The following is a 26,981-nucleotide window of genomic DNA, read 5'->3' on the forward strand; positions in this document are numbered from 1 at the left end:
TCATCAAAGCACAGAGAGAATGTCCTCTTGTTATCCCTGCCCATGCAATTTCTGTTAATGGTTGTTTAGTCTTTTGTGAGGGGAGAGAAGATGGACCATTCCCCACACTCCCCTATTCCAGTTTAAAACTATTCTGTCTCGTCATATCACTGCATGTCCTTGTAAAAAGTCCCTCCACAGCTTTCCTGCAGGCTCCCTTCAGGTCTCTGAGCCTTCTCTTCTTGATAAGTAGTGTTTATTTTCAACCATAGCAACATGAACAAGGTCCCCTGTGATAGTCTTGGAGAAATGGTGTGGAGCAGGACATTTTAATTTGTTTGGGTTGGGTTTTTTTAATATTGCCAGTTGACTGCTGACTGTAACTTCAAATGTCATCTATCAGACACCTTCTGCTGGACTGTAACCATTTAAGTCATGTTTAGTCCTAAATGCGTAGATTTTTAGATTTTCTCCCTTGGTTCTAATGTCTTTGGAGATTAAACAAACATGACTTTCTTTTCTTTTTTAAAAAAAAATTTAAACTTTTTATTCTTATTCCTTATAGATCAAGAAATCTTACGTAAATTAGAAAAGGAGAAGATTCTTGTGTTCACGCCATCCCGCCGAGTGCAAGGGAGAAGGGTGGTGTGCTACGATGACCGATTTATAGTGAAGTTGGCTTTTGAGTCAGATGGCATAATTGTTTCTAATGATAACTACAGGGATCTAGCTAATGAAAAGCCTGAATGGAAGAAGTTCATAGATGAGCGCTTGCTGATGTATTCATTTGTTAATGACAAGTAAGTCAGTCTGTCTTTATTTGTGCCACTAAAATAACTGAGAGAAGGAAAGTTTGAAGACTTGGATTAATTTCTATCTTACACCCAAATCATTAGGTACATGTAGGAAAACAGAAGAAATATTTGATCATAAATTTTCTCATCCAAGATACTCAAACTGTTTTTTGTAGAGCTTTTTATAACTACATATATATATATATAGTTATATGTGTGTAGTATATATGAGCCAGCCTGTGGTTAGACTCCTAAATCCTAGAGTCATAGAAAAACTCATGTTGGAGTGAACCTCAGGAGGCCTCTAGTTCAACTGCCTGCTTAGATGCATCTGTGTTATCTTTGTAGCCCAGCACAGAGGTCAACTGCAGTTACTACTGATGGCTTCTTCTAGTGGGATGGACTCAGTACTCTGCCAAGCAGACAGTTGTATTTGAGGGCCTAAGTAGTGGTGCAAGAGTCCTAGACAATGAGCGCAGTTTTGCAGAGTTAGTTGTGGCATTTTCAGAAATGGCTGCCTTTAGGAATGGGTTGTGTGCAGCCCTGCTTTGCCACAGAGCAGTCAGCTGAGCTAGGCTGAAGGTGTCTGAAGCAGACTAGAAGTGTCCACATGGTGTATTTCTATGACTTGTCTCTCAGGCAGTACCTGCAGCAGAAAGGTGACCTTTCAAAACAGTGCTCGAAGTATCCAGCTTAAAAATGACAGCATGGGACATTATAGTGTAGGATGCACTCGTGAGGTGCTTGGTCATTTTGGTCATTGCATGAGGAATATGAAAAGACTTGTTTGCTTCCATAATAATTTTTTTTTCTTTTTTTTTTTTTTCTTCATAGATTTATGCCTCCTGATGATCCTCTTGGCCGCCATGGTCCAAGTCTGGACAATTTTCTTAGGAAGAAGCCTATTGTGCCAGAACATAAGAAGCAACCATGTCCCTATGGTAATTTGATTTAACTTGTCAGTTTTCTGTACTGATGGGACTGGGTACCAAGCTCCAGCTTTATTTTAACACTTCCAAAAGTAAAAACTTTTAAACAGAGGTTTTTACATTACTATTTTAACCTGAGAATGTTTAAAATGCTGAGCTGAGGGCAGAAACTGAAGTAAGTTTTTTTTTCATGTGCTGGTTAGAGAACATTTCTGTCTTCTAATTGAACTAATGGAGCAACTTCATTAGTGATTTGTAGAAATAGATCCAAAACAGCATGCAAATTCTGCAGGCTCCAGAAGGACCTTTTCTAATGTGATTTGGTCATAAGACATCTAAGTTTTTTTCCAGCAAATTGATTGACCTGTCTGAAGTTTAGCTACTGAGCATTCCTACAGGCACACCACCATCTTGACTGAGCTGAAAACCTGCTGGTCTTACAGGTCTGTGGGACTTTCCTGTTAGGTTTTCTACCTGTCTATCTCCTTGTCCCAGTACAGCAGGTGCATACAGATACACTGACTGTTCAGCTCAAAATGTGGCTGGTCACATTGGTCTGCATTCCTGGAGCACTAGCTGCAGCACACTGCCACCGCCTCTTTTTCTCCGTAATACAAGAGAGGAGATCTTAGATCTCACACCATATCACATAAAACCATATGCAGGATCTTTCAAATCATCACTAAAACTTTAAACAAGGGGCATTTCCATTGTTTGACGTTTACCATATTTTGGTGAAGTTTTTTTTTCATCTGATTATGTTTGTATTAATAGGGAAGAAATGTACCTATGGACACAAATGCAAATACTATCATCCAGAAAGAGGAAATCAGCCTCAGCGATCTGTAGCTGATGAACTTCGTGCCATGTCTAGAAGCACAGCTGCCAAAACTACTAGTGAAGGAGGACTGGTAAAAAGCAATAGTGTTCCCTGCAGCACTAAAAACGATGGCACTTCTGAGCTGAAGCGCGCTGCTCCAAAGAGGCAATCGGATCCTAGTATAAGGACTCAAGTCTATCAAGACTTGGAGGAAAAGCTTCCCACCAAAAACAAGTTGGAAACCAGGTCTGTACCTTCTTTAGTTAGTATACCAAGTTCCTCTGCTGCCAAACCCCAAAGTACTGCACCTTTAACTAATGGCCTTCCATCCGGAGTTCACTTCCCACCTCAGGATCAAAGACCACAGGGACAGTATCCTGCAGTGATGATGACAACCAAAAATCACGGAACACCAATGCCTTATGACCAGTACCCAAAATGTGAGTCTCCTGTGGATGTAGGGTATTACTCTATGCTGAGTGCATATTCAAATCTAAGTGTATCTGGTCCACGTAGTCCTGAAAGGCGCTTCTCCTTGGACACAGATTATAGGATTAGCTCGGTAGCTTCTGACTGCAGCAGTGAAGGGAGTGTCAGCTGTGGCAGTAGTGATTCCTATGTGGGTTACAGTGATCGCTCCTACATGAGTTCACCTGACCCACAGCTAGAGGAGAACTTGAAGTGCCAACATATGCACCCCCACGGCCGCCTTAACACCCAGCCCTTCCTACAGAGCTACCACGAGCCTCTCACACGAGTGCAAAGCTATAGTCATGAAGAACCAAAGCATCACCACAAACCTCCAGTTCCATACATGGCTGTGCATCTGCAACATCCAGCAGTCGGTGCTCGTTCCAGCTGTCCAAACGACTACTCTGCATCTCAGAGTTCGTCGCATGCAAAGACCATGCACCTGGGGAGAGCCCTCGTGTCCACGAGAATAGACAGCGTTTCAGACTCACGTTTATATGAAAATTCTCCATTAAGACACAGAAAGCCTTATTCTGGCCAAGATGGGCTTGGAAGCTGGGATAGGCAGAGTTACGGGATGGATGCCTATAGCTACCGCCAGACCTACTCCCTGCCGAGTAACCCCACACAGCCGTGCTACGAGCAGTTTGCCTTCCAAAGCTTGCCTGAACAGCAGGACCAGACCTGGCGTGTTCCTTACTGCGGAATCCCTCAAGACCCTCCACGGCACCAAGACACCCGGGAGAAGGTTTACATAAATCTCTGCAACATCTTCCCCCCTGATCTGGTCAGGATGGTTATGAAGAAGAACCCTCACGTGACGGACGCTCAGCAGCTCGCTGCGGCCATCTTAGTGGAGAAATCTCAGCTAGGTTATTGAGAGATGATGCATCTTTGTGGTGTCCAGTAGTTTTCAGCTCAGCTCTGATGCTGAGGGAGGTTTGCTACAATAGCATTTGGGATCTCCTTCTCAGCAAGGAGGTTATATAGTAATCCGTTTATGTGAAATACTGTATCATGGAGTCTGTATGTATAGCCCCATGCATCAGAAGTACCAGATAGGTTTTGTGTTCTAGTTTGAAATTTTTTTAATGGCTATTTTCACAGCTGGAGAATGTTCCAGTTTAAATTAATATATATATATATATATATATATGTATCTTTAAAAAATAATCTGTGGTCTCTGGTTATAACATTTGGTGCATCAGGGGTTTATATGCAGCACTTTCTATCCTTGTTACATGTTGTTGGGATTTTTGTTTTCATTTTTTTAACTTGCTGGATGTTTGTCCTCAGGCTGTGTGGTATTAAAACAACCTGCAAAAAGAGGATTTTACTTCTTCTGGCAGGCAATTCTCAAGCCAAGTTTTTGAACTTTTTACAACACCATAAGCATGTATGTTTGGTTTGTTGGTTTTGTGAGCTTTTTTGTGCTATAACCATCTATTTATAGGAAACAAAGATTTAATACAGCACTGACTTCATTTTTTAAACAAATAAAGTTACCAGTTAACGGTGAAATGGGTAACAATATATTAGTAATTTATAGTATGGCACTTTTCATTACTTTCTTTGTTGTGTTTAAATAGTTACATGTTTTGTTGATGCAGTTGATTAGTAAGATCAGATGCAATCAGAGGAAGAAAAAATATCTCTTATTTTTAAATTAATTTATGGATAAGGTAGAAGCCTTATTGCCTGATTTTCAAAGGTGCTGAGAGTTTGCAGTCCCCTTTGAACCTAAGAGAAGCTGCAAATGTTCAGAACCTCCCCAAACCAGGCCACGCTGTTTCAGTTCCCATGCAGTTACTAGCTCTGTGTATTTCTGGTCAGTAGAAGGGGGCCCAAAATCGTAGGGTCTTGTTTAGTTGTTTTATCTGTTTGTCTTTGTATTGCTGCACAAGTGTACTGGATAAAATAAGCTTTTCATAAAATATTTACCCATTTTTAAATGAATTTAATTATCTCAATGCAAGTTTTGTATTTAAGGTAGTGTTTGATTTTTCTTGCTATTTATCAAGGCTGGCCTGAAAAGGTTGTGTGTGTTGAGGATATGCAACATTTATTAACTGCACTATGGTAATGATATTGTAGCTCAAAATAATAACTTAAACTTTTTTTTTTTTTTCTGTTTCATTTGGGGAGGGGAGTATTGTGGGGAGAGAAAATACTGTACGTGTTCCTGAAGTTAGTTTTTGGCCTGTTGTATTGTGTAGGCCTGATTCTTGCTACAAATAGCCTAGTTTTAGAAACAGACACAGCACGTCTGTTTTAGTATTAGTAAGGGATATTTCTGGTTTTAAGTCATGGGTTTTACTAGCACCTCATAAGCTTTTCTATATACATATATATATATATATTAAAAAATAGAAATAGATTTTGCAATTGATGTCAGATGTACTTAGGTGACATAGTCAGTTGCCAACAGTTTTAGGTTTCCATCCATTGTAACGATGTTCAGTGTTAAAAAGTCACTAGTTTACACTGTTACTGCTGATAATTTTCATACACTTGCTGGAATTTAAAGTAAGGCCCTAAAGAACCAGAAAGTACCTTTTACTGTTGATACAAATTGTATCTTTTTAACTGAGAACTATTTTGATTTGTAGATTTAGTAGAAACACAAATGTATAATTATAACTAGTCTTTTGGGCAACATTTTATCCCTTATTTAAAAAGTAGAGATTTCAGACGTAGAGTAGACTTAGGCAAGTAAAAGTAGGTATTTATTTAGGTGTCTGTCTCAATTTCACAGATTAAAAAGAAAAAAAAGTAAACTATTGGCATCTTCTTCCTTCTAAAATCTTTGTAGTGGGAGCTCACTAAAATAAAGGTAAAATGCTGCCTGAAAATGATGTCCAAGCACCTTTGAATACGAAGACGTTTGCACTACTTGTGCGACACCGTGTGTTGCAGCGAGTAGGGTTTGGGTATAACAGTAAATGCTTCTAAAGAGCATTGTGCTTATAGACATATCCAATAATCTGAACCATGTTCAGCAAACCCAGTCAGGACGTTGTGCTCGTGCGGCTCCCGCTGCGGACGTGCCGCGGGCTCTGCCGGCGCCGTCCCCGCCGCGGTGCCAAAGGGGCTCCACGCCATCTGTCCTGCCTTGGCTGTTCAGGGAGAGGACCACTTCCCTTGTGGCAACAGTTTTTCCCTGGATTTGGTTGGTCGCCATCCGTAGAGCATGTTTTAATGTAGAAATCAATGCAGCGCTGATGCTGAGGTTTGGACTGGCAAATGGGTCTCATCTTAGTTGTACACTAAGATTTTTTTAAATTGAATTACACTTAAGTACTACACCATAGTGTAGATGCAGCTGTTTTAATAATGCAGTTATTATATTTGTGTTTTTAATGGGTTTCTACATTTATTTTTTATGTAGGAATTTACTTCTGCCAAAAGTTGAATTCCTTTAAGCATGAACAGAAAGCTGTGTTTGTTACAGAGATGTTTCGTCTTGTTCCCTGTCACACGAGCATCAGAATGCTTCCCACTACCTACATGTAGCAGTCTGGCCTGGAGTGTTGGACCAGCAGGCATAGCCGTGTTGTTAAAATGGTGCAGGGAGACAGATGGGTCTGTGTTGCTGCAGCACCCAGGCCTGGGCTGTTGCTGTTGATTGTCTCCACATACGCTTCATGCAGTATTGAATCCCTGGAAGCATGTTGACCACTGGAGAACTATTGTAAGAGGTTCTGAGCTTTGTACTCAAGCACTGAAAATGCTTTAAAAGTATGAGAACAGGAGTAATTTGGTGGCTATAATGTTGTGCAATGATGTGCTAGTTCCCTTAGACGCCCTTATGTTGGGTAAAGTGAGGTACTGTGGACAAAATACTGGCCTTGATATTTTCTTTTATTTTTGCTGTGATAATAGAATGCAGAGTTGCATGTGACCTCCTCCAAAACAGAGAGGTCAGTGTGTATCTTTAACAGCCTGTGGAGAGGATACCAGTAATAAACATGAAAGCAGTGGTACTGGTCAAATACTGGGTTTGTCAAGTGATGCAAATAACTGAACCGTAACATCCCATGTTCCTTAAACTGCAAAAGGTAGTTCAGTGATGCTGTCTTTGCCCCAGTTGAGTACTAGAATAGCAGTGAAGGATAAATACCTTCAAGTTAATCTGTCCCACCACTGAGAAGAGGACAACACTTTCCTTGTCTTCAGTACTTGAGAGTTGTTTTGATACTTAGCAGGAACTCTGTATTTTTAGATACAGTCCCAAGCTATTACAGCTACACCTGTAATGGTATATAGATAGGCAGTATTTTGAATGCACATTTACATTAGACATCTGCCCACAACTGTTTTGTATAGAACAATGTGTTGCCAGTATTTAGAGTTTTTAAATATGTCCCATGGATACTTAACTTGGCGCTAAACATGCCCAGACTATGACAGTATTAATTGCTTTGTTGTCTTCTTTTATGTTTGTGTGTATATCTACACACACACACACACACACACACACGCACTTGGCAAGTGGGTTTAAGACTTCTGCTAGCAGCCAGAGGTAAGCTTGTATGTTTCCAGGTGTCCTGTTTTTTATTTGTATGTTTGAATTGTAGCTCAGTCCTTGTCTGCAGAGTAGCTCTGGGGAGAGCCAAAAGCCTGATGTGTTCCTCTGGCACCCCAAAAAGGAGTCGTGCCAGTCTGGTGAAACCCTTGGAGGGGACTTTTGCAGCCTTGGAGTACATGGACTGTTGTTGAGCTGTTGAGCATCTTCTGCTGTGAAAGTTGTAGCTAATGGTGAACACTTTTCAAAGAACATCAGAGCTGTGGGTACCTCACTTGGCTCAGAGGGGGTGCTGGCCCCAGCGAGGTGGGCACCAGAGGACTGAACGCCCTGGGTGAGACACCGCAGCCCCGCGCCGCAGGAAGAGGCCACTGAAACACTGGTCAGTTTTATCAGCTGATGGTTTGACCAAGGTATTTTCAATGTGTAAAGCTTGAAAAATGAGACACATAATGCTTTCATACTGTCCGGAGCATTTAGAGAAATACCCAACTGACTTTGCATTGCTACTGAAATTTTAAAATACTGTGCAATCGAAGAGACCATTTTTTAAAATTATGTAGAAATTATTTATTTTGATTTACAGTGTGACTCTTGCTAATTTATTCCTTGCATTATAAAGCTGTGGTGGAGTACTGTTTATATTTTTTATTTATCATAGGAACTAAAACTGCCGAGATGCAAAAACAATAGATTTAAACTTTAAACAAAATTCTTATCACCTTGTTTTCATTTTTATAAAAGGGCTGAGGTTTTATAAATGTCAAATCATGTGGTTATATACTTTGTGAATTTTAGAGAAGCATAGTTTAATTTTGTTGAAATTAAATATGTATGTGCACATTGTTTAGATTAACCTATAACTAATCCTAAAATCATCTGTGTGAAGCGTTTGTTCCAGCTAACCTTTTGCTAGGGAACGTGAGACATGTTCAGACTTCGTCTTTAGCTGTACTAGAATGCTTTTCATCTATCTTAAGGTTTCATCAGAAACTGATGATCTAGTCACCTTCTCACAGGTGAGATGTCTTATTGGCACCTGAGTCACATGACTTGGCGCTGGGTTTTCCTTGCAGAGCATCACAAGGGAAGTCACCCTTGTGTACCTGTAAATATGCAGGAGGTGTTTATACAGGCACTGTCAAATGCAGCGTGGTGTTCATAGTTACAAGGATGCTTTAAGTAATTTTCCAGCTTCCATTTTCATGTCTCAAAGGGTCGTCATAACTTGTGCTTGAAATGTTTATTACTGTCGACTTTTTGACGTTAATGACTGCAAGAGTTCTCGTCGCCTCTCTTCACTCTCTTGCACACTTACACATGAGCCCAGCATGAACACACGAACATACCGGGGATGATTTTAGTGGCGTTAGAGAAGACCTGAGTAAAACTGGTGTGGGAGCAAGTGCAGGAGGGCTGGGGGCCTTGAGAAGCACACCTGGAGCACAGCTGGCAAACTGCCTGCTCCCAGCAAGAGGTGGGATCTCACTGGTGCAGGTCGTTTGGCCAGGACTGCACTTGGTGGTTGTTGGGAACACCTAAAACTAAATCTATTTAGACATTTAAGCACATCCATTTTCAGTGTTTCAAAGGTGTAACAATCTGTTCTTCATCTCCTAAAACAAAACCTCTCCTCTTTTTGTAAGCCAGCTTTTTCTTTTGGTCTCAGATGAAGTCTAATTTACCAACTCAGGTTGGCTGGTTGGTTACTTTTTATTTGTCTGAATGACGTTCTGAATTAAGATTATATTTAAAAACTGTTTTAGCAGCATTTTACAATCCTGCAAGGAAACAGAAATGCAAATACAGCAGCAATAATTGCATTTTGTAGTTCTTTTTGCCCTCATTTTCTCTGTACTTATGTTGAGTAAGTGAGATTTTGATGTCCTGAAGTCTGCTCTGGCAAAAAAAAAAAAAAAAAAAAAAAATTAGTTAAAAATGTTTGGACTACCTGATAAAGCAGTTGTCAAACTGGGTCTTCATTCCTTCACAGGTTGTTCTGTATTCTTTCTGTGATGTGACTATTCACATCTTAAAACCACCTTCTAAACCATACAAAAAAACATGTACGTTGGATTCTGCTTTTAGAGAAAAAAAAAAATAAAGATTCATTTTCCTCATTGATGGGCTGGTTTTGTTTCATAAGGAAAGAAAATAATCAGAGCAGCCTAGAAGTTAGCAGTGAGTTATAGACAGCTTTGTGTTCCTACTTCCACAACAAAACTGCTCCCTCTGAGTACATTTAAGCAGTTTAAAACTTTTAAAAAATAGTTTTTAAGTTTGTTTTTAATGCAGTAATTTGTCTTTAATAGGTCCTTGCCTATCATTTTGCTGACTGAAAAGACTAAACCTCTGGAGTGAAATAGCAATGTCAGTAATTTAGTAGCAGAATTTGGATGGAGACTTTGTGCCAGTGGACCTGGTCTCCTGTCAAGAACTGCTACACAGTTCCTCACCTTTCCTTGTGTAATTATGAGCTCAGAATATTGTGGAGTAAATTGAATAGAATTTAGAATAGAATAGACTTTAGAATAGAATAGTTATCTGATGAATGCGAAGATAAAGCAGAAGGTTCTGTAAGCTGTGAGCTAATGACTATTCCAAATATGTGAAGATGTTGAATTGTTATTTTGCCAAATTGCTTTGCCTGGCTAGGGCCAGCACTCCAAACTCTGGGACCCCTTTTCCTCCCCTCTCCATCCCTATGTGCAGGTGCAGGAGCAGCCTGCCAGCCCTGCCACAGAGGCCAAGGCAGGATGATACAAATGGAATGAGCAGGTGACCTAAAAACCCCAAACACAAGCCATAGTGTTGCCCTTTATCAGTTGTGACCACTGGTAATTGGCTCGAGGCAAAAGTCTTGCCCAGCTGTGAGCATCTGCTGTCCCCCTGGATCCAGCCCCAGTGTATGATCAGCCTGTGCCCCCTTTCAGGGCAAACTGAAGCACTGGAGGGAAACGTGAAGGTCCCTCCCCAGCAGCTGGGTGGAAATACTGCAGTGCTGCACCTCCAGGGGTGCTGAGATCGACCCTCGAGGTCATCAGGTGCACGAGCTGTGCCTGCTCACATCAGCAGCGGAGCGGAGGAGCTGTAGGAAGCTGCCATGGGAAGTTGCCAGCACGTCATGTGAGGGGTGGGAAGCCCCTTCCCCGGGTCACAGGGCCAGGTGGTCCCATCCCAGCAACTGCCTGTGCTGCCAGCCCCACTGCTGGTGCATTGTTTGGCTTCAGGTGGTGGTTCCTTTGCAGGCACTAGCATGAAGCTGCTTGGTCTCTAATACACCCTTTCATGCTTCCATTGCATTTTTCTGTTCTGCCCAACTGAACTTGCCAAGAACAGCAGGTAGGTACAGCAGAAATTAAACACTGCTATTCATTCACAGGAGGGGAGTAAAGTGTAAGCAAGAGGCCAGTAGGGAAGGAGGAGCTGACAGTAGCAGCTGCCAAGCAGCTCCCTTACATCAGCTGGGCTCATCTTACCAAGATCCCCAGTTGCAGCCTGGAGTGGGAGCAGCAGTGATGGTTCAGGTGACCCAACACCCCCTGCCTCAGGAAGCCACCTGGAAAGGGGAAAGCTGCACTGGGAGCTTGCCTGGGCTGCTTAGGAGGCAAGGAGGAGGAGTTTGGTTTTCATCCACCTATACAAAGCTTTCATGCATGCATAAACCTGGATTTTAATTTCTATTTTGCTCCTTTCAGAAATAAAAATGATCTTTTTTTTTTTTTTTTTTTTTCCCCCTCGGGGGGGAAAAATATGAACCAAATTCATTAGCAAAGCTCCCCTTGACAGGCATGGTGTGTTCCTTCCTGCTCCCCAACTGCAGCCATCTTGCAGATCATGGGAGCACCTCGTGCTGCTCCAGAAGTTGCTGGTGACTGGGATGAGCCACATACCTGGGTGGTGGCTGTAACCACCCACCTGCTGGGGCTCAACCCAGAGAAATGGGCCTGGGGGTGCAGACCATGGCGACCCTCAGCCCTAACCTGCCCCCAGCATTCGGGAGCCGAGGCTCTGCCCTGCTTTTGTCACAGCCACCGTGGCTGGGGAGAGGCAGATGTTCCAGGAACTTCAGAGAATGATGATACTGTATTTGCTTATTGATTTTTTTAATACAAGAAGAAATGAGTTTCCCTGGGCTCCTTCTGCAATGAAGTGAGTTAATTAATGCTGAAACTCTGTGCTGCAGGACACAGCAGAGCTGCTGGTGGTTGGCACAGACTGCATCTATAGAATTACTTCAGAGAAAGGAAAATGTCAGCGTGATAAAAATGGAAAGTGCTAGTGTGCCATGTGCTGCCAGGAAATGGGGCTGATACCCTAAATCTGGATCAGATGTTTAATGAAATCCAACTTGTTCACCGCAGCCTTTTCTTTTGACATTTAAAACTCACAGAGTGGAATAGCGGCCCTGCTGAGGGGCAGCCAGTGCTGCAGCAGGGGAGGCACCCAGGCTGTCATCCCTATCTTCTCAGTGCATATCAGCTATGGAAAGCAAAGCAGCACCAGAACTTCAGTCATGCCACCACAGAAACGGGGAAAAAAATACCCAGCAAAGGGTATGTAGGGTTATGATACTGCCCTCAGCAGTGGAGCTGTTTGAGCCCCCAGCACCCAGCCTCCCCTCTGCTGCAGGGCCCCAGGCAGCCCAGCTGCTTCCAAACCCAAACACTGCTGTGGCCACAAATGCACAGACCACTTCTGAAATGAGAGGAAAGACCCATGATGAACTTCAAGGACCAGCAAAGCTCCTGGCCAGCCACCAAGTGTGGAAACAGCACAGAGCTGAAGGGAACCAGGAAAGAAAACATCACTTGAAGTGGTGATCAAGTTGCCTTCTACCTTCCAGACCATACACTGCTCTTTCATGCCAGGTGTTGACAGGCATGGAGAGCATTTTTCATCATACAACTCTGCTACAACACTTCAGACAGACCTCTACCTATGGGTAAATACCAATCTGCTATTTCAACATCACTATCATCATCCTCACCGGGGTAAAATCCTGACTCACTCTCAGGATGACTGAGAAACCTCCTGTGGTCTTCCCACAGGCACAGCTGTCAGCATGCATGGAACACTGTGACAATTTTCAGCCATCAAGGCTTACACAAAGCAGCTGCTGCAGCAGAGGAGGCCCTGTCCCTGGCCTGGGAGCTGCAGCAGCCACTGGCAGGGATCTGCCACCTCTTCCCAGACCAGCCTCTGCCAGCCACCAACACGCACCTTCCAGCCAATGAGCAGCCGATCTGGTCTGTCACAACTGCATCAGAGCAGCTACCTTTTAAACAAAGCTACCATCAGCAGTGAGAAAGTTTTCATTACATCCAAATCCCTCTGGTTCCTGTTTCTATTTTTAAATCTATCTGCTAAGACACACCACCCTTCATCTTGCACAATTCCCCCTCTGCAGGACATCCACCAGAGAACTTCATCACCAACAAGAGAAGTCACAAAGCATTCTAAAGGTAGCACAGCAGTAAATCAAATCCTCAGGAACATTTTGCAATTGTACAGAAGATGTATCTGCACGACAGGCTCTTACTACCTTTTTCTGTTAGAAACCTGAAGTAAACACTTCTTCAAGTGGCAGTTACTGCAGAAACACTTTAAAATCTGGCTAGAGAGAAACTTAATGGAGGCCACCACACCTTGGTTCTCATGAGCACCAGGAACATCTCTAACCTCCCATACAGGTAACACAGAGAAAGAGGCTGCAGAAATGATTTTAAAATAATCATCTTAGTGCTGAGCAAGCCAGTCCCAAGGTGCTGGCCCAGATGTACCAAGAACCCCTGAAATTTCACAGATCTGGATTTTGTGTTCTTCTAGGGAGCCTGAACCAAACTTTCACCTCCGAGAGCTGAGCCAGGGGCTTGCTTGAACTGGTTGTGTCCTGGTGCAACCCACTGCCAAATACTGTGCAGCCCCCAGGCTCTGCAGGGGTTTCAGCAGGAGGCTGGCCATGACCCACAGCCCACCCTGCCCATCTGCAGTCCCGAGGGCTGGGGGACATGGCCCCAAGCCCTGCCAGGAGAGAGGGCTCACTGCATGAAGCCCCTGCATGCCTCAGTTGGCAGGGCTGTTCCCCATGGCTGGCAGCAGTTGCCTGCAGGAGGCACAGATGTGAGCACTGAAGCAGCATCCTGGGTCAACAGCAGCTTGCAGGGCACCGAGGCACTTCCCCTGCCAGGCAGTTATCAGCTCATGATCTACTACACATGTTTTGAGAGCCAGCGTTTCAGATCTAAGTCCTCTAGGGGACCTACCTGCACAGTTCCCAAGGCAGGAGGCCATAGTGCAGGAAGGCACTGCAAGAAGCACAGGTGTTTCCAAGGTTCGGTGTATTCCCAGGGGATGCTAGCTGAATCTGGGAATCATTCAGTTGTCCATCTACTCAATGACCTTAATTGCCAGCTCCCATCTTTTCCCGCAGGAGTGATCCATTATTTGCAAACCCAGCCTCCCATGACTTGTCTGACCACAGAACAAAACCTGGAAACTCCACTTTGGATTGCTGCCACAAAATGAATTAAACCCCTCAAAGAAATTTAAAAAAAAATAAAATTGTACAGTCCAGCAATAAGCAACACTGATCATCAAATGAATGGTGATGCTTTGGATTAAACCCCATTTATTCAGGCTTTTGTGCAGGGTGCGCGACTCGAGGCAGGTAGGTATACACAGTGTGCACATCCTCACAGGGTACAAAAAGGCAAATAGCAACAGGTGCTTACACTGGAAACGTATGTACAGACATATGAGATCCAGAGTTTTACATTAGAAAATTACCTGACACTGTTAATGTATCATCAAGGCTCTTAGAAATCACGTAGAAAACCAATAAAACTTGGAAAGTAGCTACTCTGATTTCACTTGACCCAGGCTGGACAGAAAGACTTCCCACATTGCAACATTTTGTGGGCAAAGCCAACAAGATCTCCAAGCACTTTGCAGGGTCACATCACTGTTCACTCTAACATGTCCCATTACATGTTAAAGATTAACATATTAATATTATTTCCTGGTTTGTTTGTTGTGTTTTTTTTTTCTAGGAAGATTAACAGCTTAAATACTTCAAAAAGCTCATTTTCTCCTGGGAAAAGACAACAAAGGAAAGATTTAGAGACCATGAGAGAACCAAACGTTAATGAAATGTTGTAACAGCACTTCCTGGTCCTTCCAGAAAACTCTTCACAGACCAGGCAGCACCTAATTTAAAGCGCTGTAAACTGTCCAGGTTTACATGAGCAGGCCTTGGCAGACCCCAGGTCTTCTGCTGAGCTTTACCTTGTTCCTATCCTAAGGGCTGCAAGAGATCGTACTTTTGTAACCTGCACAGAAAGACACAGAGAGATCAAATTGATTTAGCAAAAGGATACTAAACAAAAACAATAAATAGAATTATGCAGCAACATCATAAGACCCACCCTTCACTCACTGTAACTATCGGGAAAAGTATCACATTCCTGAATTTGATTCCCAACTAAACTCTGTTCAAGGTATCAGCAGTATGAGGGAGCACCAGTAAGGAATGACTTAAGAAACAGGTGGTTCTTGTGGCCAAGGCCCCCAAGGATACCCAGACCCTGTCTTCACTGACTCTCAGCTTGAAGAGCAGGTCCAGCTCTCTTTCACAACTCTTCTGTGCCAGAGTCAAATTCTTCCATACACCAGCACAGTTTTGACGGAAAATGTTGGCATGATAAAGAACCCAATTTAAAATCCACCCAGGGAGTAGTTTTAAAGGACTAACTAGCTAATGCAGGTGACACAAACCACAGCAGAGTGTGATGCAGGGAAGTCTGTGTTAAAACTGCTCCCAGTGGTGGCTGAATTAAGATGCCTTGTGATTAGATACACCAGATGATACACCTGATAGAGGACGTATTAGTAGAACATTCAATCACAGCCAATTATCATTTCAGACACCTCTTCTTTTGAGCACAGCACACATGTAATTTGCTCTATAAGCTCTGGGGTTTAGTTTATTCAGTTGGTTGCCTTGCACAAGCCTTTTGGAGAAAAGGTGAGGACAGCATGAAGAATCTCTCTCAAATATATTTCTCTACTGAAGTTCTCTGGTGGAAATCTTTACAATAAGTCAAATTTACTTGGGTGAAGATACCTTTCAAAAAATTGTATTTTCCATGTGGATTTTTATGAAAATTCATTGTTTAGGTGGCTTGAAAGATGTTTTTCTTTTAGAGAGTGACTTCTGTAAATACATTTCATCATGAATACTCAAGTAATACTCAGTATTTTAAATTCAGCCTTCCGATATTGTGAACCTCTCATTCTGACTGTTTTAGAGAAACACTTAATAAAATCAGAATTTTATTAAGGAGGAACCAGGAAAAAGACTTAATGACCAGATTCTCTTTGTCATTCAACAAGCATAGAGAATGAGTTGCTACTCAAAAGTAAGAAGCCCTCAATAGCATTTTTTTATGTTTACAGGTGCAGCTACAGCACATCACATGGGAAAATCACAGCAAATTTTATACCACAGCCTGTCTCCCACACAAATAATTTTCTGGCACAGAAAGTCAGTGGGCACTTTCAGGGCTTGAGCATAAGCAAATAAGATGTGTGGATAAGATGTTTTAAAAGTCTGATGGTGATTCGTGGCCAGGAGTGAGGAGGAGAAACAGGCTTCTGGCAGTGAGTGGAACTGTAGACTAGGATGGTGCCACCAAAAGCAGTGAAATGAGACCTGATACTGAGAGATCCCCAGAAACAAGTGGCTTTTGCAGGAGAATAAAAACAAACACACAGACATATAGGTCCAATTTTGATATCAAAGGCAAAACTGAGCCATACTCACTCTGCATGCTGTAGTATTGTAAAAACAATTTTTTAAAACCTGTTTTAAAAAGCTTGATTTCTAAAGCCATTCAAGATCAAAGTCTATACAAAAATAAATAGCAACATATATTTCACTTCAATACAGCCATTACAAGGCCTGATACCTTGTATTGGAAAGGCATCTGTATTAGAAATCCACAGTTCAACCATCCTATAGATACATTATTTTTACATGTATGTGTGTATGTATATATATGCATGTAAATGGTCCAGCTCAGTTAAACAGAAATTATACTGCCTTTCCCTCAGAAAACAGTTTCATCCTTTAAGCTCCAGACTGCAAAGCCAGTTGCAGTGTCAGAGGCAAAACACGATTTTACAAAATCACTGAGGAGGAAAAGGGCTTTTTCAATTCTTAAAATGACAGAATAAGCCACAACACAAGTAACTAAAGGAAATATGAGTGAAGAAAGAAATACATGCTATTTTCTCCTCCAGAGGTCTCTGAAGAAACTAGGAAATGTCAGTAAATAAATAAAAAGCCTGCTGAATTTTACTGAAGTACTTTGCTACTATCAATTTAGTTTGAGAAAAACTCTGCCTTGTCATACATACCTGCCTGCCTCTTTTCATCCTGTAGTCTAACTAGTCAGCTAATGCAATGTATTTATTTTGGTAAATCTTAGAGCTTAAACTTTTTTTCCCCACTATGTCTTTAATAATTATGCAACCAATATCTTCCTTCCCTTAATTTGGATCCTCATACTGAAACAAAGTCATTGCATTGTATTAAAGCTCTCAGTGATCTAAACCAAAACCTGTTTTTCAGATTAAATAAATGGCATGACACTAGCGAGGACAAATATATATATATATATATATAATATTTTTTGTTTATTTATATATATATATATATATAACAGCAGTAAAGCAAGGGGAGTGAGAAGTAAGAACCAGTTCAAAGACAGGATGAAATAAGTATGAAAAGGGTTACCCAAATCATATAGAAGCCACTGCTAGAAAGAAGGTTCTCCAGAATTTATTATCATAGCTCCACAGATAAATGAATGGAGACAGGTAAGAGATCTTTTCCCTCACACCTGCCCCTGCTTCTCAAAGTCAGTGCAGATGGATGGATAACTCCTCAAAGATACCCATGCTTATGCTCAAGAGATTTCAGTTTTCACCAGGGTGAGTCTGCAGCTGAGGTCTGGAGCCAGGCAGGAATATAACCATAACTTTTAAATAAGGATCCACAGGAAGAAGTCAATAATTTCATATCCAGGACAACTGTTGTGCAGAAAAGTGACAGCACCATGCAGTTGTGCCCAACTGCTCCACTGCTCAAGCAGGTGAAACCATCCTGTTTCAGTGTTTTCTCTTGCATAGTCCAGCCAGCCAAAGAAGCCACACAACGAAAGCAAAGAACTTCTCTCCCACATGCTCCCTTGTACATGTGACTAGGGCTAGGCCCAACGTTTACCTTTGTGGGTATAAACACTGTGATTCAGATCTTCCCTGGTTTTCTACATGCATTAATATACTTATTTTCTGACATTTTCTGTTCTCCAGAATGCTCCTAGCAATTATTAAATAGTCATTACAGATATTTCTTCTATGAGGTAGCATATACCAGGCATGCCTGATAAGAGAAAATAAAAAATCAATCCAGAGATTGTTCCAAGAGCAGCAGTAATAGTTCTAAGTTTAAATATGATGAGTTAGCAGGCTTTGTTGAAAACAACACTGTAAGACCCCAAATGCAAAAGAAGAAAGAGGAAGAGCTGTGTTTTCAAATAGTACAGAGAAGTACAACTGGCACTGAGCAGCAAGGCAGATGCCTGAAACACTGAGCCAAGAGAAAAGATCCAAGAATTGTGAATTAAACTCAAGAATAACTATGAAAGAGAATAATATACAGCAGAAGTGCAGATTAGTGATACAAAGATTTATCATTTTTAGAAATTTTTTTGGTGTGTGAACAAGTTTGCTGTCCTGTCCCAAGCCCCTGAACTCTGAATTTGCCCACTGAAGAAAGGTAAATGAACTTACTCCCAACAATAAAGGTGGTGGCAGAACAGCCTGGTCTGTGCATTCTGGATGTTACCTACACATTCTCAACTTACTTTTTTGAAGATCAAAGTGCACCTGGAAGAAAAGTTTTCAGCTTCAACCCCGATGCAAATGAATCACCCTCTGGCAACATGACTGCAATTAACATATTCATAGATATTATTAATTAATCAGAAGTGCTGCTTAAATAAAAATAAAGCTGGACTATTTCAACTCATCAGTATAATGTATTTTAAGAAAACATTTGACAGAGTAGTCAGTCATTTACTGGAAGCTCAGTTTGGTAGCACATCGTTGAAATTCTAGATTAAGAAGTTAAGTACTGTATCAAGTGTAATGAAGAAATCAAGGGTGATTAAGAAGTGTGAAAGCTGAGGCCACAGGGAGCCCTAGACTTGATACGAGATCCTGCAGAGCCCAGCATGTGTGCTCAGGGAGCCTGTCACACGATTACTGTTTCACTTGGGCACACACAGGTTTCGCGTTGCTGAACAAGCACCGGGGCAGCTAGAACTGTGCAGGTTCCCAGCTCTGATCTTGGTAAGGCAGAAGGACTCTAAGGAGAAAGTATCAGACTTAAGAGGATGTCTTATACAGAAATTCAGCACTATAACACAGAAGCCAGTCTGGGTACACGTAGCCTTAAGAACTCCAAGGCTTTTCAATGCTGGGCAGCAGGCTTTCTAAAATCCTTCCTCTAATTATACAGAGAATGGCAAATCCTCACCTATTTAAAAGAAAACAAAACAAGCCACCAACCCTCAAAGAAGCAAAAAAGAGCAATGCAATTGTCCTGCCTCTGAGCTCAATCTCTTTTCACCTGATCCACTTATCCAGAGCACAGAGAACAGTAACTCTTAAACACATGCGCATTAGGAATATTTGCACTGACCAGGCTGCCTCCTTTGATGTGCATTTCCATCTCCTCTCACTTCTGCTGCCTAAAGCCCACTGCTGTGAATAGAAACACTGACACATTATTTACTGAAGCCAGTATAAACACCCAATGGAATCCTAGCAATTCCAAATGCTCCATTTCCCTTTGCTAACTTTGACTTTCCCAAAACTATGAGCTATGTGGGCATAATCTCTCTCTTCCTGCATATCTAGAGTACTGTGTGCGCTGCTCGAAATGTTGTGGTCTCTTCTCGTGAAGAAATGTGAGGGTTTGGGATTGGGGCTTTGCAGGGTGGGCAGGGGTTTTGGGCTTTGGCAAGTCCGCTTTGTTCATGTTCAATGAAACACATACATTTGATGTCAGCAATCTCTGCACAGTGAAGGGAGAAAAATTGAAACAAGTCAAAGTTAATCGAACTGTGTCCCAAAAGAGCAATATATCAACTCAGAATCATGCAAACAGCAAAGTGGAGAAGAGAAGGCTCCATCTGGGTAGTTCTTATAGCAGCCTTCCAGTACTTGAAGGGGGCCTACACTCATAAGGGTGTAGTGATAGGGTGAGGGGTAATGGCTTTGAACTGGAAGAAGGGAGATTTAGATCAGCTATTAGGAAGAAATTCTTTAGTGTGAGGGTGGTGAGATGCTGGCACAGGTTGCCCAAGGAGGCTGTGGATGCTGCCTTCTTGGAAGTGTTCAAGGCCAGGCTGGATGGGGCTCTGAGCAACCTGCCCTAGTGAGAGGTGTCCCTCCATACAGGGGAGTTGGAGTTAGATGATGTTTAAGGTCCCTTCCAGCCTAAGCCATTCTGTGAAACTATGAACACAAGTGATAGACTCCACAAATCAACAAAAATCAGGTAATTGGCCTGTATCCATAGATTTGGGCCCAGCTCTGAAATAAAAAGTGCAGTTCCCTCAAATAAACCAGCTGTTGAATTTTCTAAACAAATTATTGGTCACACCTGTTGAATTTTGGATGCTGTAGTAGCAGTAGACTGAAAAGCAGGCCTCTACACAAGTGAAGCCTACTTAAGGATTCTAGCTCAGCACAAGGTTTTGTAGGGTTGTTTTTTTTCTCTCCCTATTGTCCTCTACCTCTTTACTGTTAGACCATCCTTTCCAGCCATGAGCTGCTCCTTGCTGCTGACTGGGTCCCGTAACTGGGAAAAACTCCCATGCTTGCAGACCACCTGGTTGTGGAGGAAAGGTGCTGCATGGCCTGCCTAGGAGCAGGGGGACATGCTGCCTGGCAGGCACCCATGGCCACCAGCCAGAACCATCTCCTAGCCTCCCAGTCAGCTGAGCAGCCAGCTCTGCATCTCAGCTGGGAGGCAGGTCCTCTCCATTCCTAAGCACAAGCATGCTCTGAGGAGGACAAAGAAATGACCACAGTTGGTATGCTGATCCACTGACACTTACTGCATTTTCCAGGAAAATCTGATCACCCAGCCAAGATACACTGCATTATGTTTATGAGGCAACTTCTATTGCTAAGTGAACTTTGCTCTTTCGTAAGGCAGCATTCAATTTTCTGATGCTGATATTTTTACACAGAAAGTATATTTTTGAACAATAGCATCAACAACCTCATCATCTCTGTTAAAACCCTCAATTCTTGAAATTAATCTGATGTCTTGGGGACATGACTTTCTAGACTATCCATGTGTGAAAATGCTTACACAGGAGAGATCCTTTTCAAAAGCAAAACCTTTAATTAATTATTTTAGACTGTGTATCTTAAAAAAATTAATAAAACATACTTGAGGTACATTCCCCTCAGAAATTTAAAATATTTAGAACAAACCTCTTTTTCCTCAGAGGTGCTTAAGCAGGTAACTTGAACAGGCCCAAAGAACATGTTTTTAAGAAAGATGCAAAAGCCCAGTAACACTTTCCAAACTGGATTTTAAAAGGCAGGTGTGTATTTTGTTCTGTTTTGGACAAAAGAGTGTACAAGAAACATACTCAAAGAGCACCACCAACAGAAAATGCAGGGTTTGACACGCAGAAGGGACTCCTTCAAGAAGACAGAATATCTTCTGTCACATCAAGGCATTCTGGGGGATTGTACTAGTTTGGCTGCAAATAGTGGCACTATTTTGTATCCTTTTCTCTTCACCTCAAGAGCATATTAAAAAAAAAAATTCTTTTGAAGCACTTACCTCCCTTTTCAAGCACAGTGTTCTGAAGTTACATACCTATGCAGAAGCTAACAAATGAGAAGCCTCAAATCTACTGCTTCAGCAGGAGGGGCTCCAATAAAAGAGAAGCACAAAACTAGATATGCACAGTGGGAAGTACCAAGTACACATTTTAATTCATCACAGCAATTCTGCCACACAGAGTAACAGAACGGGTCATGTGCTTGTGTTGAGTGTGAGGCCAAACAAATACAAGATAGAATAGAATGTCACCTGAGAGGAGGGCTGATTTAGTGAGAGCTGCTTAGCAGACTCATTTGTTTACCTATTTATGTGGGACTGTTCCTGCCATCTCCAAGTGCATCAGGCAAGTGACAAAGCCCATAACCTTGCCATTAGCTGAAGCATATAGCCATGCATGTATTTGGCAGCACTGACAACTATAAAGCACAGTATGAAAAACACATTGAGGTTTCTCAATGCTCAAGATACTGACCTGTTAACTAAATTTCACTTAACCTGGGGCTATATGTAGGCAGTGATTGAAAGTTCTTACATTACCCATAGGACTCTTATGTGGCCAAACTACCCTCTGTCCTCAAGAAAGCCAATTTGCTCTGATGATTCACATCCTGTTTTGAATTGACAATCACCAGTGCTTCCTCCCAACTGTTTGTGGCAATTCCTTAAACAGAGAACCATTCTCTAGGGATACAATTTGAAATTTTTTTCTTTAAATTTCATTTTGACCAGAGTGAGAAACAAAAGATGACAAAAAAATTGTACATTGCTCTTGAAAAAAGGTATTATGGGGCATTTAGAAAAGCTGTCAGAAAAAAGTGCATTAAATAACAACAAAGGACCTCAGAGAAATTAACTGTATCTCTTTATTGTTAACCAATGAATGTTATCCAAAATAGTAGATGTAACTGTAGCTTAATTATACAACACAAAACATGATGCTAAAGGAAAAAGCATGTGGAAAATTACTTCACCAAGTAATAATTAAATGTATTCTTAGTATTTCTGCACCAGTAAGTGTTCCCAACTGCTGGTGACAGCAGCTATTACCACTTTGTTCATTGTGAAAATCTGTATTACAAATGGTTTTTCCTGGTTGTTTAGAAAAAAAAAAAAATCACACAGCTTTATAAATGGATCTAATCCATTTAGCCCTACTCTATATATTGTAGATTTATGAACAGCAAACTTTACTGGTATTTTTTCCAAACACTGAAACTGATGCATCAGTGTTGGTGCACACTTTCCAGGGAAAAATGGAAACTCACTGGAAGCACAGTATTTCACCTGCTATGGCAAACTATTCAAAGATTGCAGAAATTTGCTTAACCTTCAGTGTATGAAGCCTGTGAAACAACAACTGTTCTTACAATGCACTGCAAGTAGAAACACCAACTTCCACCAAGCAGCATTTTGAAGCACGTGCACACCATCTGCACATCAGTCTTCAAGGTCAACCAGATATGTTTAGCCCCACAAACCAAAAATATATTAATGTATCTTTATTTTCATGATGTCACCCCACGTAGCCAACCTTTAACTCCGCAAAAAAATAAATTTAGTTGGACTGTTCAAAAGAAATTTAAACCTATTGTGCATGAAAAAAAATGTTTAATAAAATGGCAAATTTTAATAGAGAAGTGTAAATTTATGAGTGCATAATATCAAACAGAAAAGAGCTGAACCATCCTCAGAGAAAGCAGGGTTTTTCCACTGTAGATATTTGCTATGGTGCTATAACAGAAGGAATAACTGCAGTCCACATTACCTGTGAGGTTATTTCTGAAGTTCAATTTCTGAGCAAACTTCCAAAAAAAGCAGGTCTCCTTTCAAGAGGGAAAGGACTAGTAACAACAATGATCTGACATCAGATGAGACAATTACAATTCTAGCTTCCCTGAAAACCGAAGCTACAAAAACTTTTACTGCAACTCCACGAACTTTCATTTTGTATCTTGGAACCCCAAAGCAGACTAACTCACACGCGCATTCTGCACCCCTCCCAGAAGATAGTTTACCAGTGACAGGTTACAGCTTTAAAACTCACAAGATGCTTTTACAATTTCAGCTCAACAGAAGGCAGCTAGACAGTATTTAGCACTATAAATCCACCTTAAAGTAAAATAAAATCCTAGGAGTAAGGGCTCCTAGCATTCTATGGTATCACTGTGTCATCACAGGCAATTTAGACAGGGGTTTTTTCATGGTGTTTGAAGGACCAGTCATCATGTATATAGTAGTGAGGTAGGATACTGTCCCCTCCCTGGGACTGATGTTTTCATATGCTCCCTTGCCAGAAAGGTCCAGGTCTCCCTACTGCAAATAAAATAATTACAAGCAAATAGCACAATCAAGCTTTGCATTTTTTTTCCTTTTGCTGCATTAGAACATTTTGCACATCTAAAAGAATCACCTAGGAAAAGCAATAATTATTCAAGCCTATCAGCAGCCACATGCTGCCCACAGGTAGTGTTCCATTTAAAAATGTTCCCTGGAACTACCACCTGCCATCCAGACCTTTGTGAACAGGTAGGCAAAGAAAACCATCAATGATGACAGGACATGAAACACCAAAGAATTTCACTTGGGAGGAAAAAAAACCCAACAAACTGAAAGTCAACAATATCAAACTCTTAATGATGTAGCTACATTGGAAAAAGTAATTTCAAACTTCATACTGAAATAGTACTTATCCAGTTTAGGTTTGGATCCATTTTTCCTTCTACTTCTTAATGTTTAAGGTACACTTGTCACTCATAATATACTTCACATCAGTTTCCAAGGAAAAAAATATGAAACAGTGAAACTGAAAACACGATGGGGAAAAATCCTGTTATTGTTCTCCACACCCTCCCCCAGAAAATCCTAGGGATGACAGACTGCCTTGCTGTTGAATAGCTTCCCCTAAATTTGTCTTCTAGCCACTGTAGTCAAACTGGTATTAAGTGCTTTGGCAAAGTGGGGTGCAATCCATCAAATCTGCAAAGGCCTGCTTTTTTCTCTGTTGGTGGTTCAGCTTTACGAGGAACATATATGCAAAAGAACAGCTCTCACATTGCTTCAAACTCATCAATACGCTGCTTTGTATTGCCTTGTCGGATTTGTCGGAGAGTCTTGTACTTATCACGGCCTGCTTTAACATTCTCAGCGTGAAGGACATCATTTTGTGTTTTCTTGGTTTCATCTCTGGCTTGAGCCAACTCAGAACTTAAAGCCTGTTGAATAAAATATTTGTGTTTAAGTGTTTTGACTAATCTTTTAATGATTCTGGAATTTCTGATAACAACTACTCTGCAGCCTGGATAAGGATTTCTCGAATGCCATCCTATGAAATGCTTGTTTTGCTGTTCAGTAACCCAAGTTGTCAGGTCTATCAGAAAGTCTGAAGAGGGAAGGAGAAGGAAAGCATAGGATTCTTTCCTTACATAAGAGTAGGCACCAGATTAAAAAAAAGAGGCCTCCTACTATAACACCCAAGAAGAAAGGGACCAGCAGGAAAGCAGGAGAATGACCTTAGTCTCCAATTTCCGCTTGACTACAGAGAACTCTTGTTTAACTCCCTGGTCCTGTTCAGTGATCGGCCAAGCAGAAAGGATATTGCACACACACAACTAAGATACTGCTGCCAGAAAAAGAAGCAGTTTTTCATTTCTTTGATTTCCTTTCCAAATAGACATTTCATGACAAGGTAAAGGGCTACCACTAACACAGATTATAATATTTGGAGGGGTAAGACTAGTCTAAGAGGAAATTCTCTGTTTCAGAGAAATAAGGATAATGCAAAATGGACATAAATCAGTTTTTTGCACGTATAACATTTGTGAATGACTGCAAATAAACACAAATACTATTAGACTAGTATCTGTTCATACCACTTAATGAATTTCAGTATTGAGAAAGGAAAGCATTACATTTTAACATTCAATGTAATTACTAGAAATGTTTACTGGGCAATATGACAACAAACTAACACTCTTAAGCTATAAAGCACAATCTTACATCCAGTCTTTCTAACTATTCCAGTTCTAGAACACTATAAATAATACCGGTTGGTAAATTAATAATAAACCTATTAATGAGAAAAAGGCTGTTTCCTTGGCACACCTTAATTCCAATGAGATTTTGAACAAAGAATGAAAACCCAAAGCCTGAATTCTGTTGCTACAACTATGAATCTTCATTACCTGGAGCTGTTTCTTAACACGTTCATTTTTCTGTGTTTCTGTTACCCGTTCTTCCTCACTCCTGTGATTCATGACACCATCAGAAGAGAGTTCTGCACTGGCTTCAGCATTGTTCTCATCATGTTCATCATGTTCATTCTCTGTTGGAGGAATAACTGGTGGGGGAGGAGGTGGAGGAGGAGCAGACATCACAGATTTCAGTTCTTCTTTGGTCTTCTCCAAGTCCTCTTGGGCTGCAAAAGCCTAAATACAGTAAACAGTACTTAGCATCTTCTAATGATTTCTGAATAGTCAGAAAATTCAAGATTTGGTAAGTTCTCAGACATATGAAAACTGTCCTTTATAAATGACACAACTAGTTTAAAATGGTCAAATAGGAATACAGGGTAAAAAAAAATGTATTACTCAAAACCAGCTGTACTCAAGTCTAGCCATTTCCAGAAATAGACAACAGAAGAGTGAGAGAACAGGGCAGTTACAATGATTCCTTTCCAACTTTCCTACACTCCTAAAATTTGAGGCTCAGGGACTTCCTAAATCAAAGGTGATGTCTTTGCATTTCATATTCAACTTAAAATAACTTGTTCAATCACCTTCTGAACCTCTGCACACAATTATTATTCACATGCCATAGCTAATTACAAATTTGTTCAAAATACTGTTTTGCTTTAAACTACTGTCCAGTTCATTTGATGTGCATTTGTTATTGTTCTGGTTCATCTTTTCACCACCACTCATGCTTTTATACATGTGTTTTCTTTTCCAATACAAAGCTCCAATCTATTTCATCACCATATGCAATGAAGCCATTTAAAAATCTTTGACCATACCTTTGTGATGAGAACTCCTATCCCACTTTATGACTATTTAACATTAAAAAATTAAATAGAAGTATAGGTTGGCTTCACTAGACTGGAGAGCAAAGACCTTTAAGAAAGGCTTCTCTGAAGCCTAAGGAAAAGTTTCAATCCCATGGACAGAATTCCAGTGGGACTTCCACACTCATGTCCCTTAGTTTCTTTGGAGTTCTGACTTCACATTGCCCGAGTTCATTACTTTGTGCTGCCATTCTGAGGCTTCCTCTTCTTTCTTTTTCTTGGCCTCCTCTAGAAGTGCAATCTTGGCAGTGAATTCAGCAAGTTCTGCTGCCTGAAAGAGACAAAAAAAAACTAAGTAGAAGTTTTAATTTGATATCCTTTTCGCTCTGCAGTGGAAGAAAGCAGAGCTTTTGCTGTGATCTGACTTGAAAAGAGTTAGTTACCACCCATCTGCTAAATAAAGAAATTTTAAGCATACATGACAGAGGGAATGAATCAGTACTCTTGCCTGATGGAAACAAGTCG

General features: G+C 41.2%; 2 protein-coding genes across 4 annotated transcripts in view; one reads left to right on the forward strand and one right to left on the reverse strand.

Moving 5' to 3' along the window:
* Positions 1 to 9,638, forward strand: part of ZC3H12C (zinc finger CCCH-type containing 12C) — a 45,276-nt gene extending 35,638 nt beyond the window's left edge. The window contains exons 4-6 of the mRNA XM_051635377.1: positions 545 to 779; positions 1,608 to 1,714; positions 2,477 to 9,638. Coding sequence (XP_051491337.1) covers positions 545 to 779; positions 1,608 to 1,714; positions 2,477 to 3,873 — 1,739 coding nt within the window. The 3' untranslated portion in view covers positions 3,874 to 9,638. The remainder of the gene's footprint in view (positions 1 to 544; positions 780 to 1,607; positions 1,715 to 2,476) is intronic.
* A 12,668-nt stretch (positions 9,639 to 22,306) lies between these two features.
* Positions 22,307 to 26,981, reverse strand: part of RDX (radixin) — a 39,268-nt gene continuing 34,593 nt past the window's right edge. For all 3 annotated transcript variants that reach the window (XM_051608470.1, XM_051608552.1, XM_051608386.1), the window contains exons 12-14: positions 26,695 to 26,787; positions 25,639 to 25,881; positions 22,307 to 24,669 (exon numbers count right to left, since the gene is read on the reverse strand). In XM_051608470.1, the coding sequence (XP_051464430.1) occupies positions 24,505 to 24,669; positions 25,639 to 25,881; positions 26,695 to 26,787 (501 nt within the window). In that variant the 3' untranslated portion in view covers positions 22,307 to 24,504. The remainder of the gene's footprint in view (positions 24,670 to 25,638; positions 25,882 to 26,694; positions 26,788 to 26,981) is intronic.

This window comes from Apus apus, chromosome 1, assembly GCF_020740795.1.
Source record: "Apus apus isolate bApuApu2 chromosome 1, bApuApu2.pri.cur, whole genome shotgun sequence".
NCBI classification, from domain to species: domain Eukaryota; kingdom Metazoa; phylum Chordata; class Aves; order Apodiformes; family Apodidae; genus Apus; species Apus apus.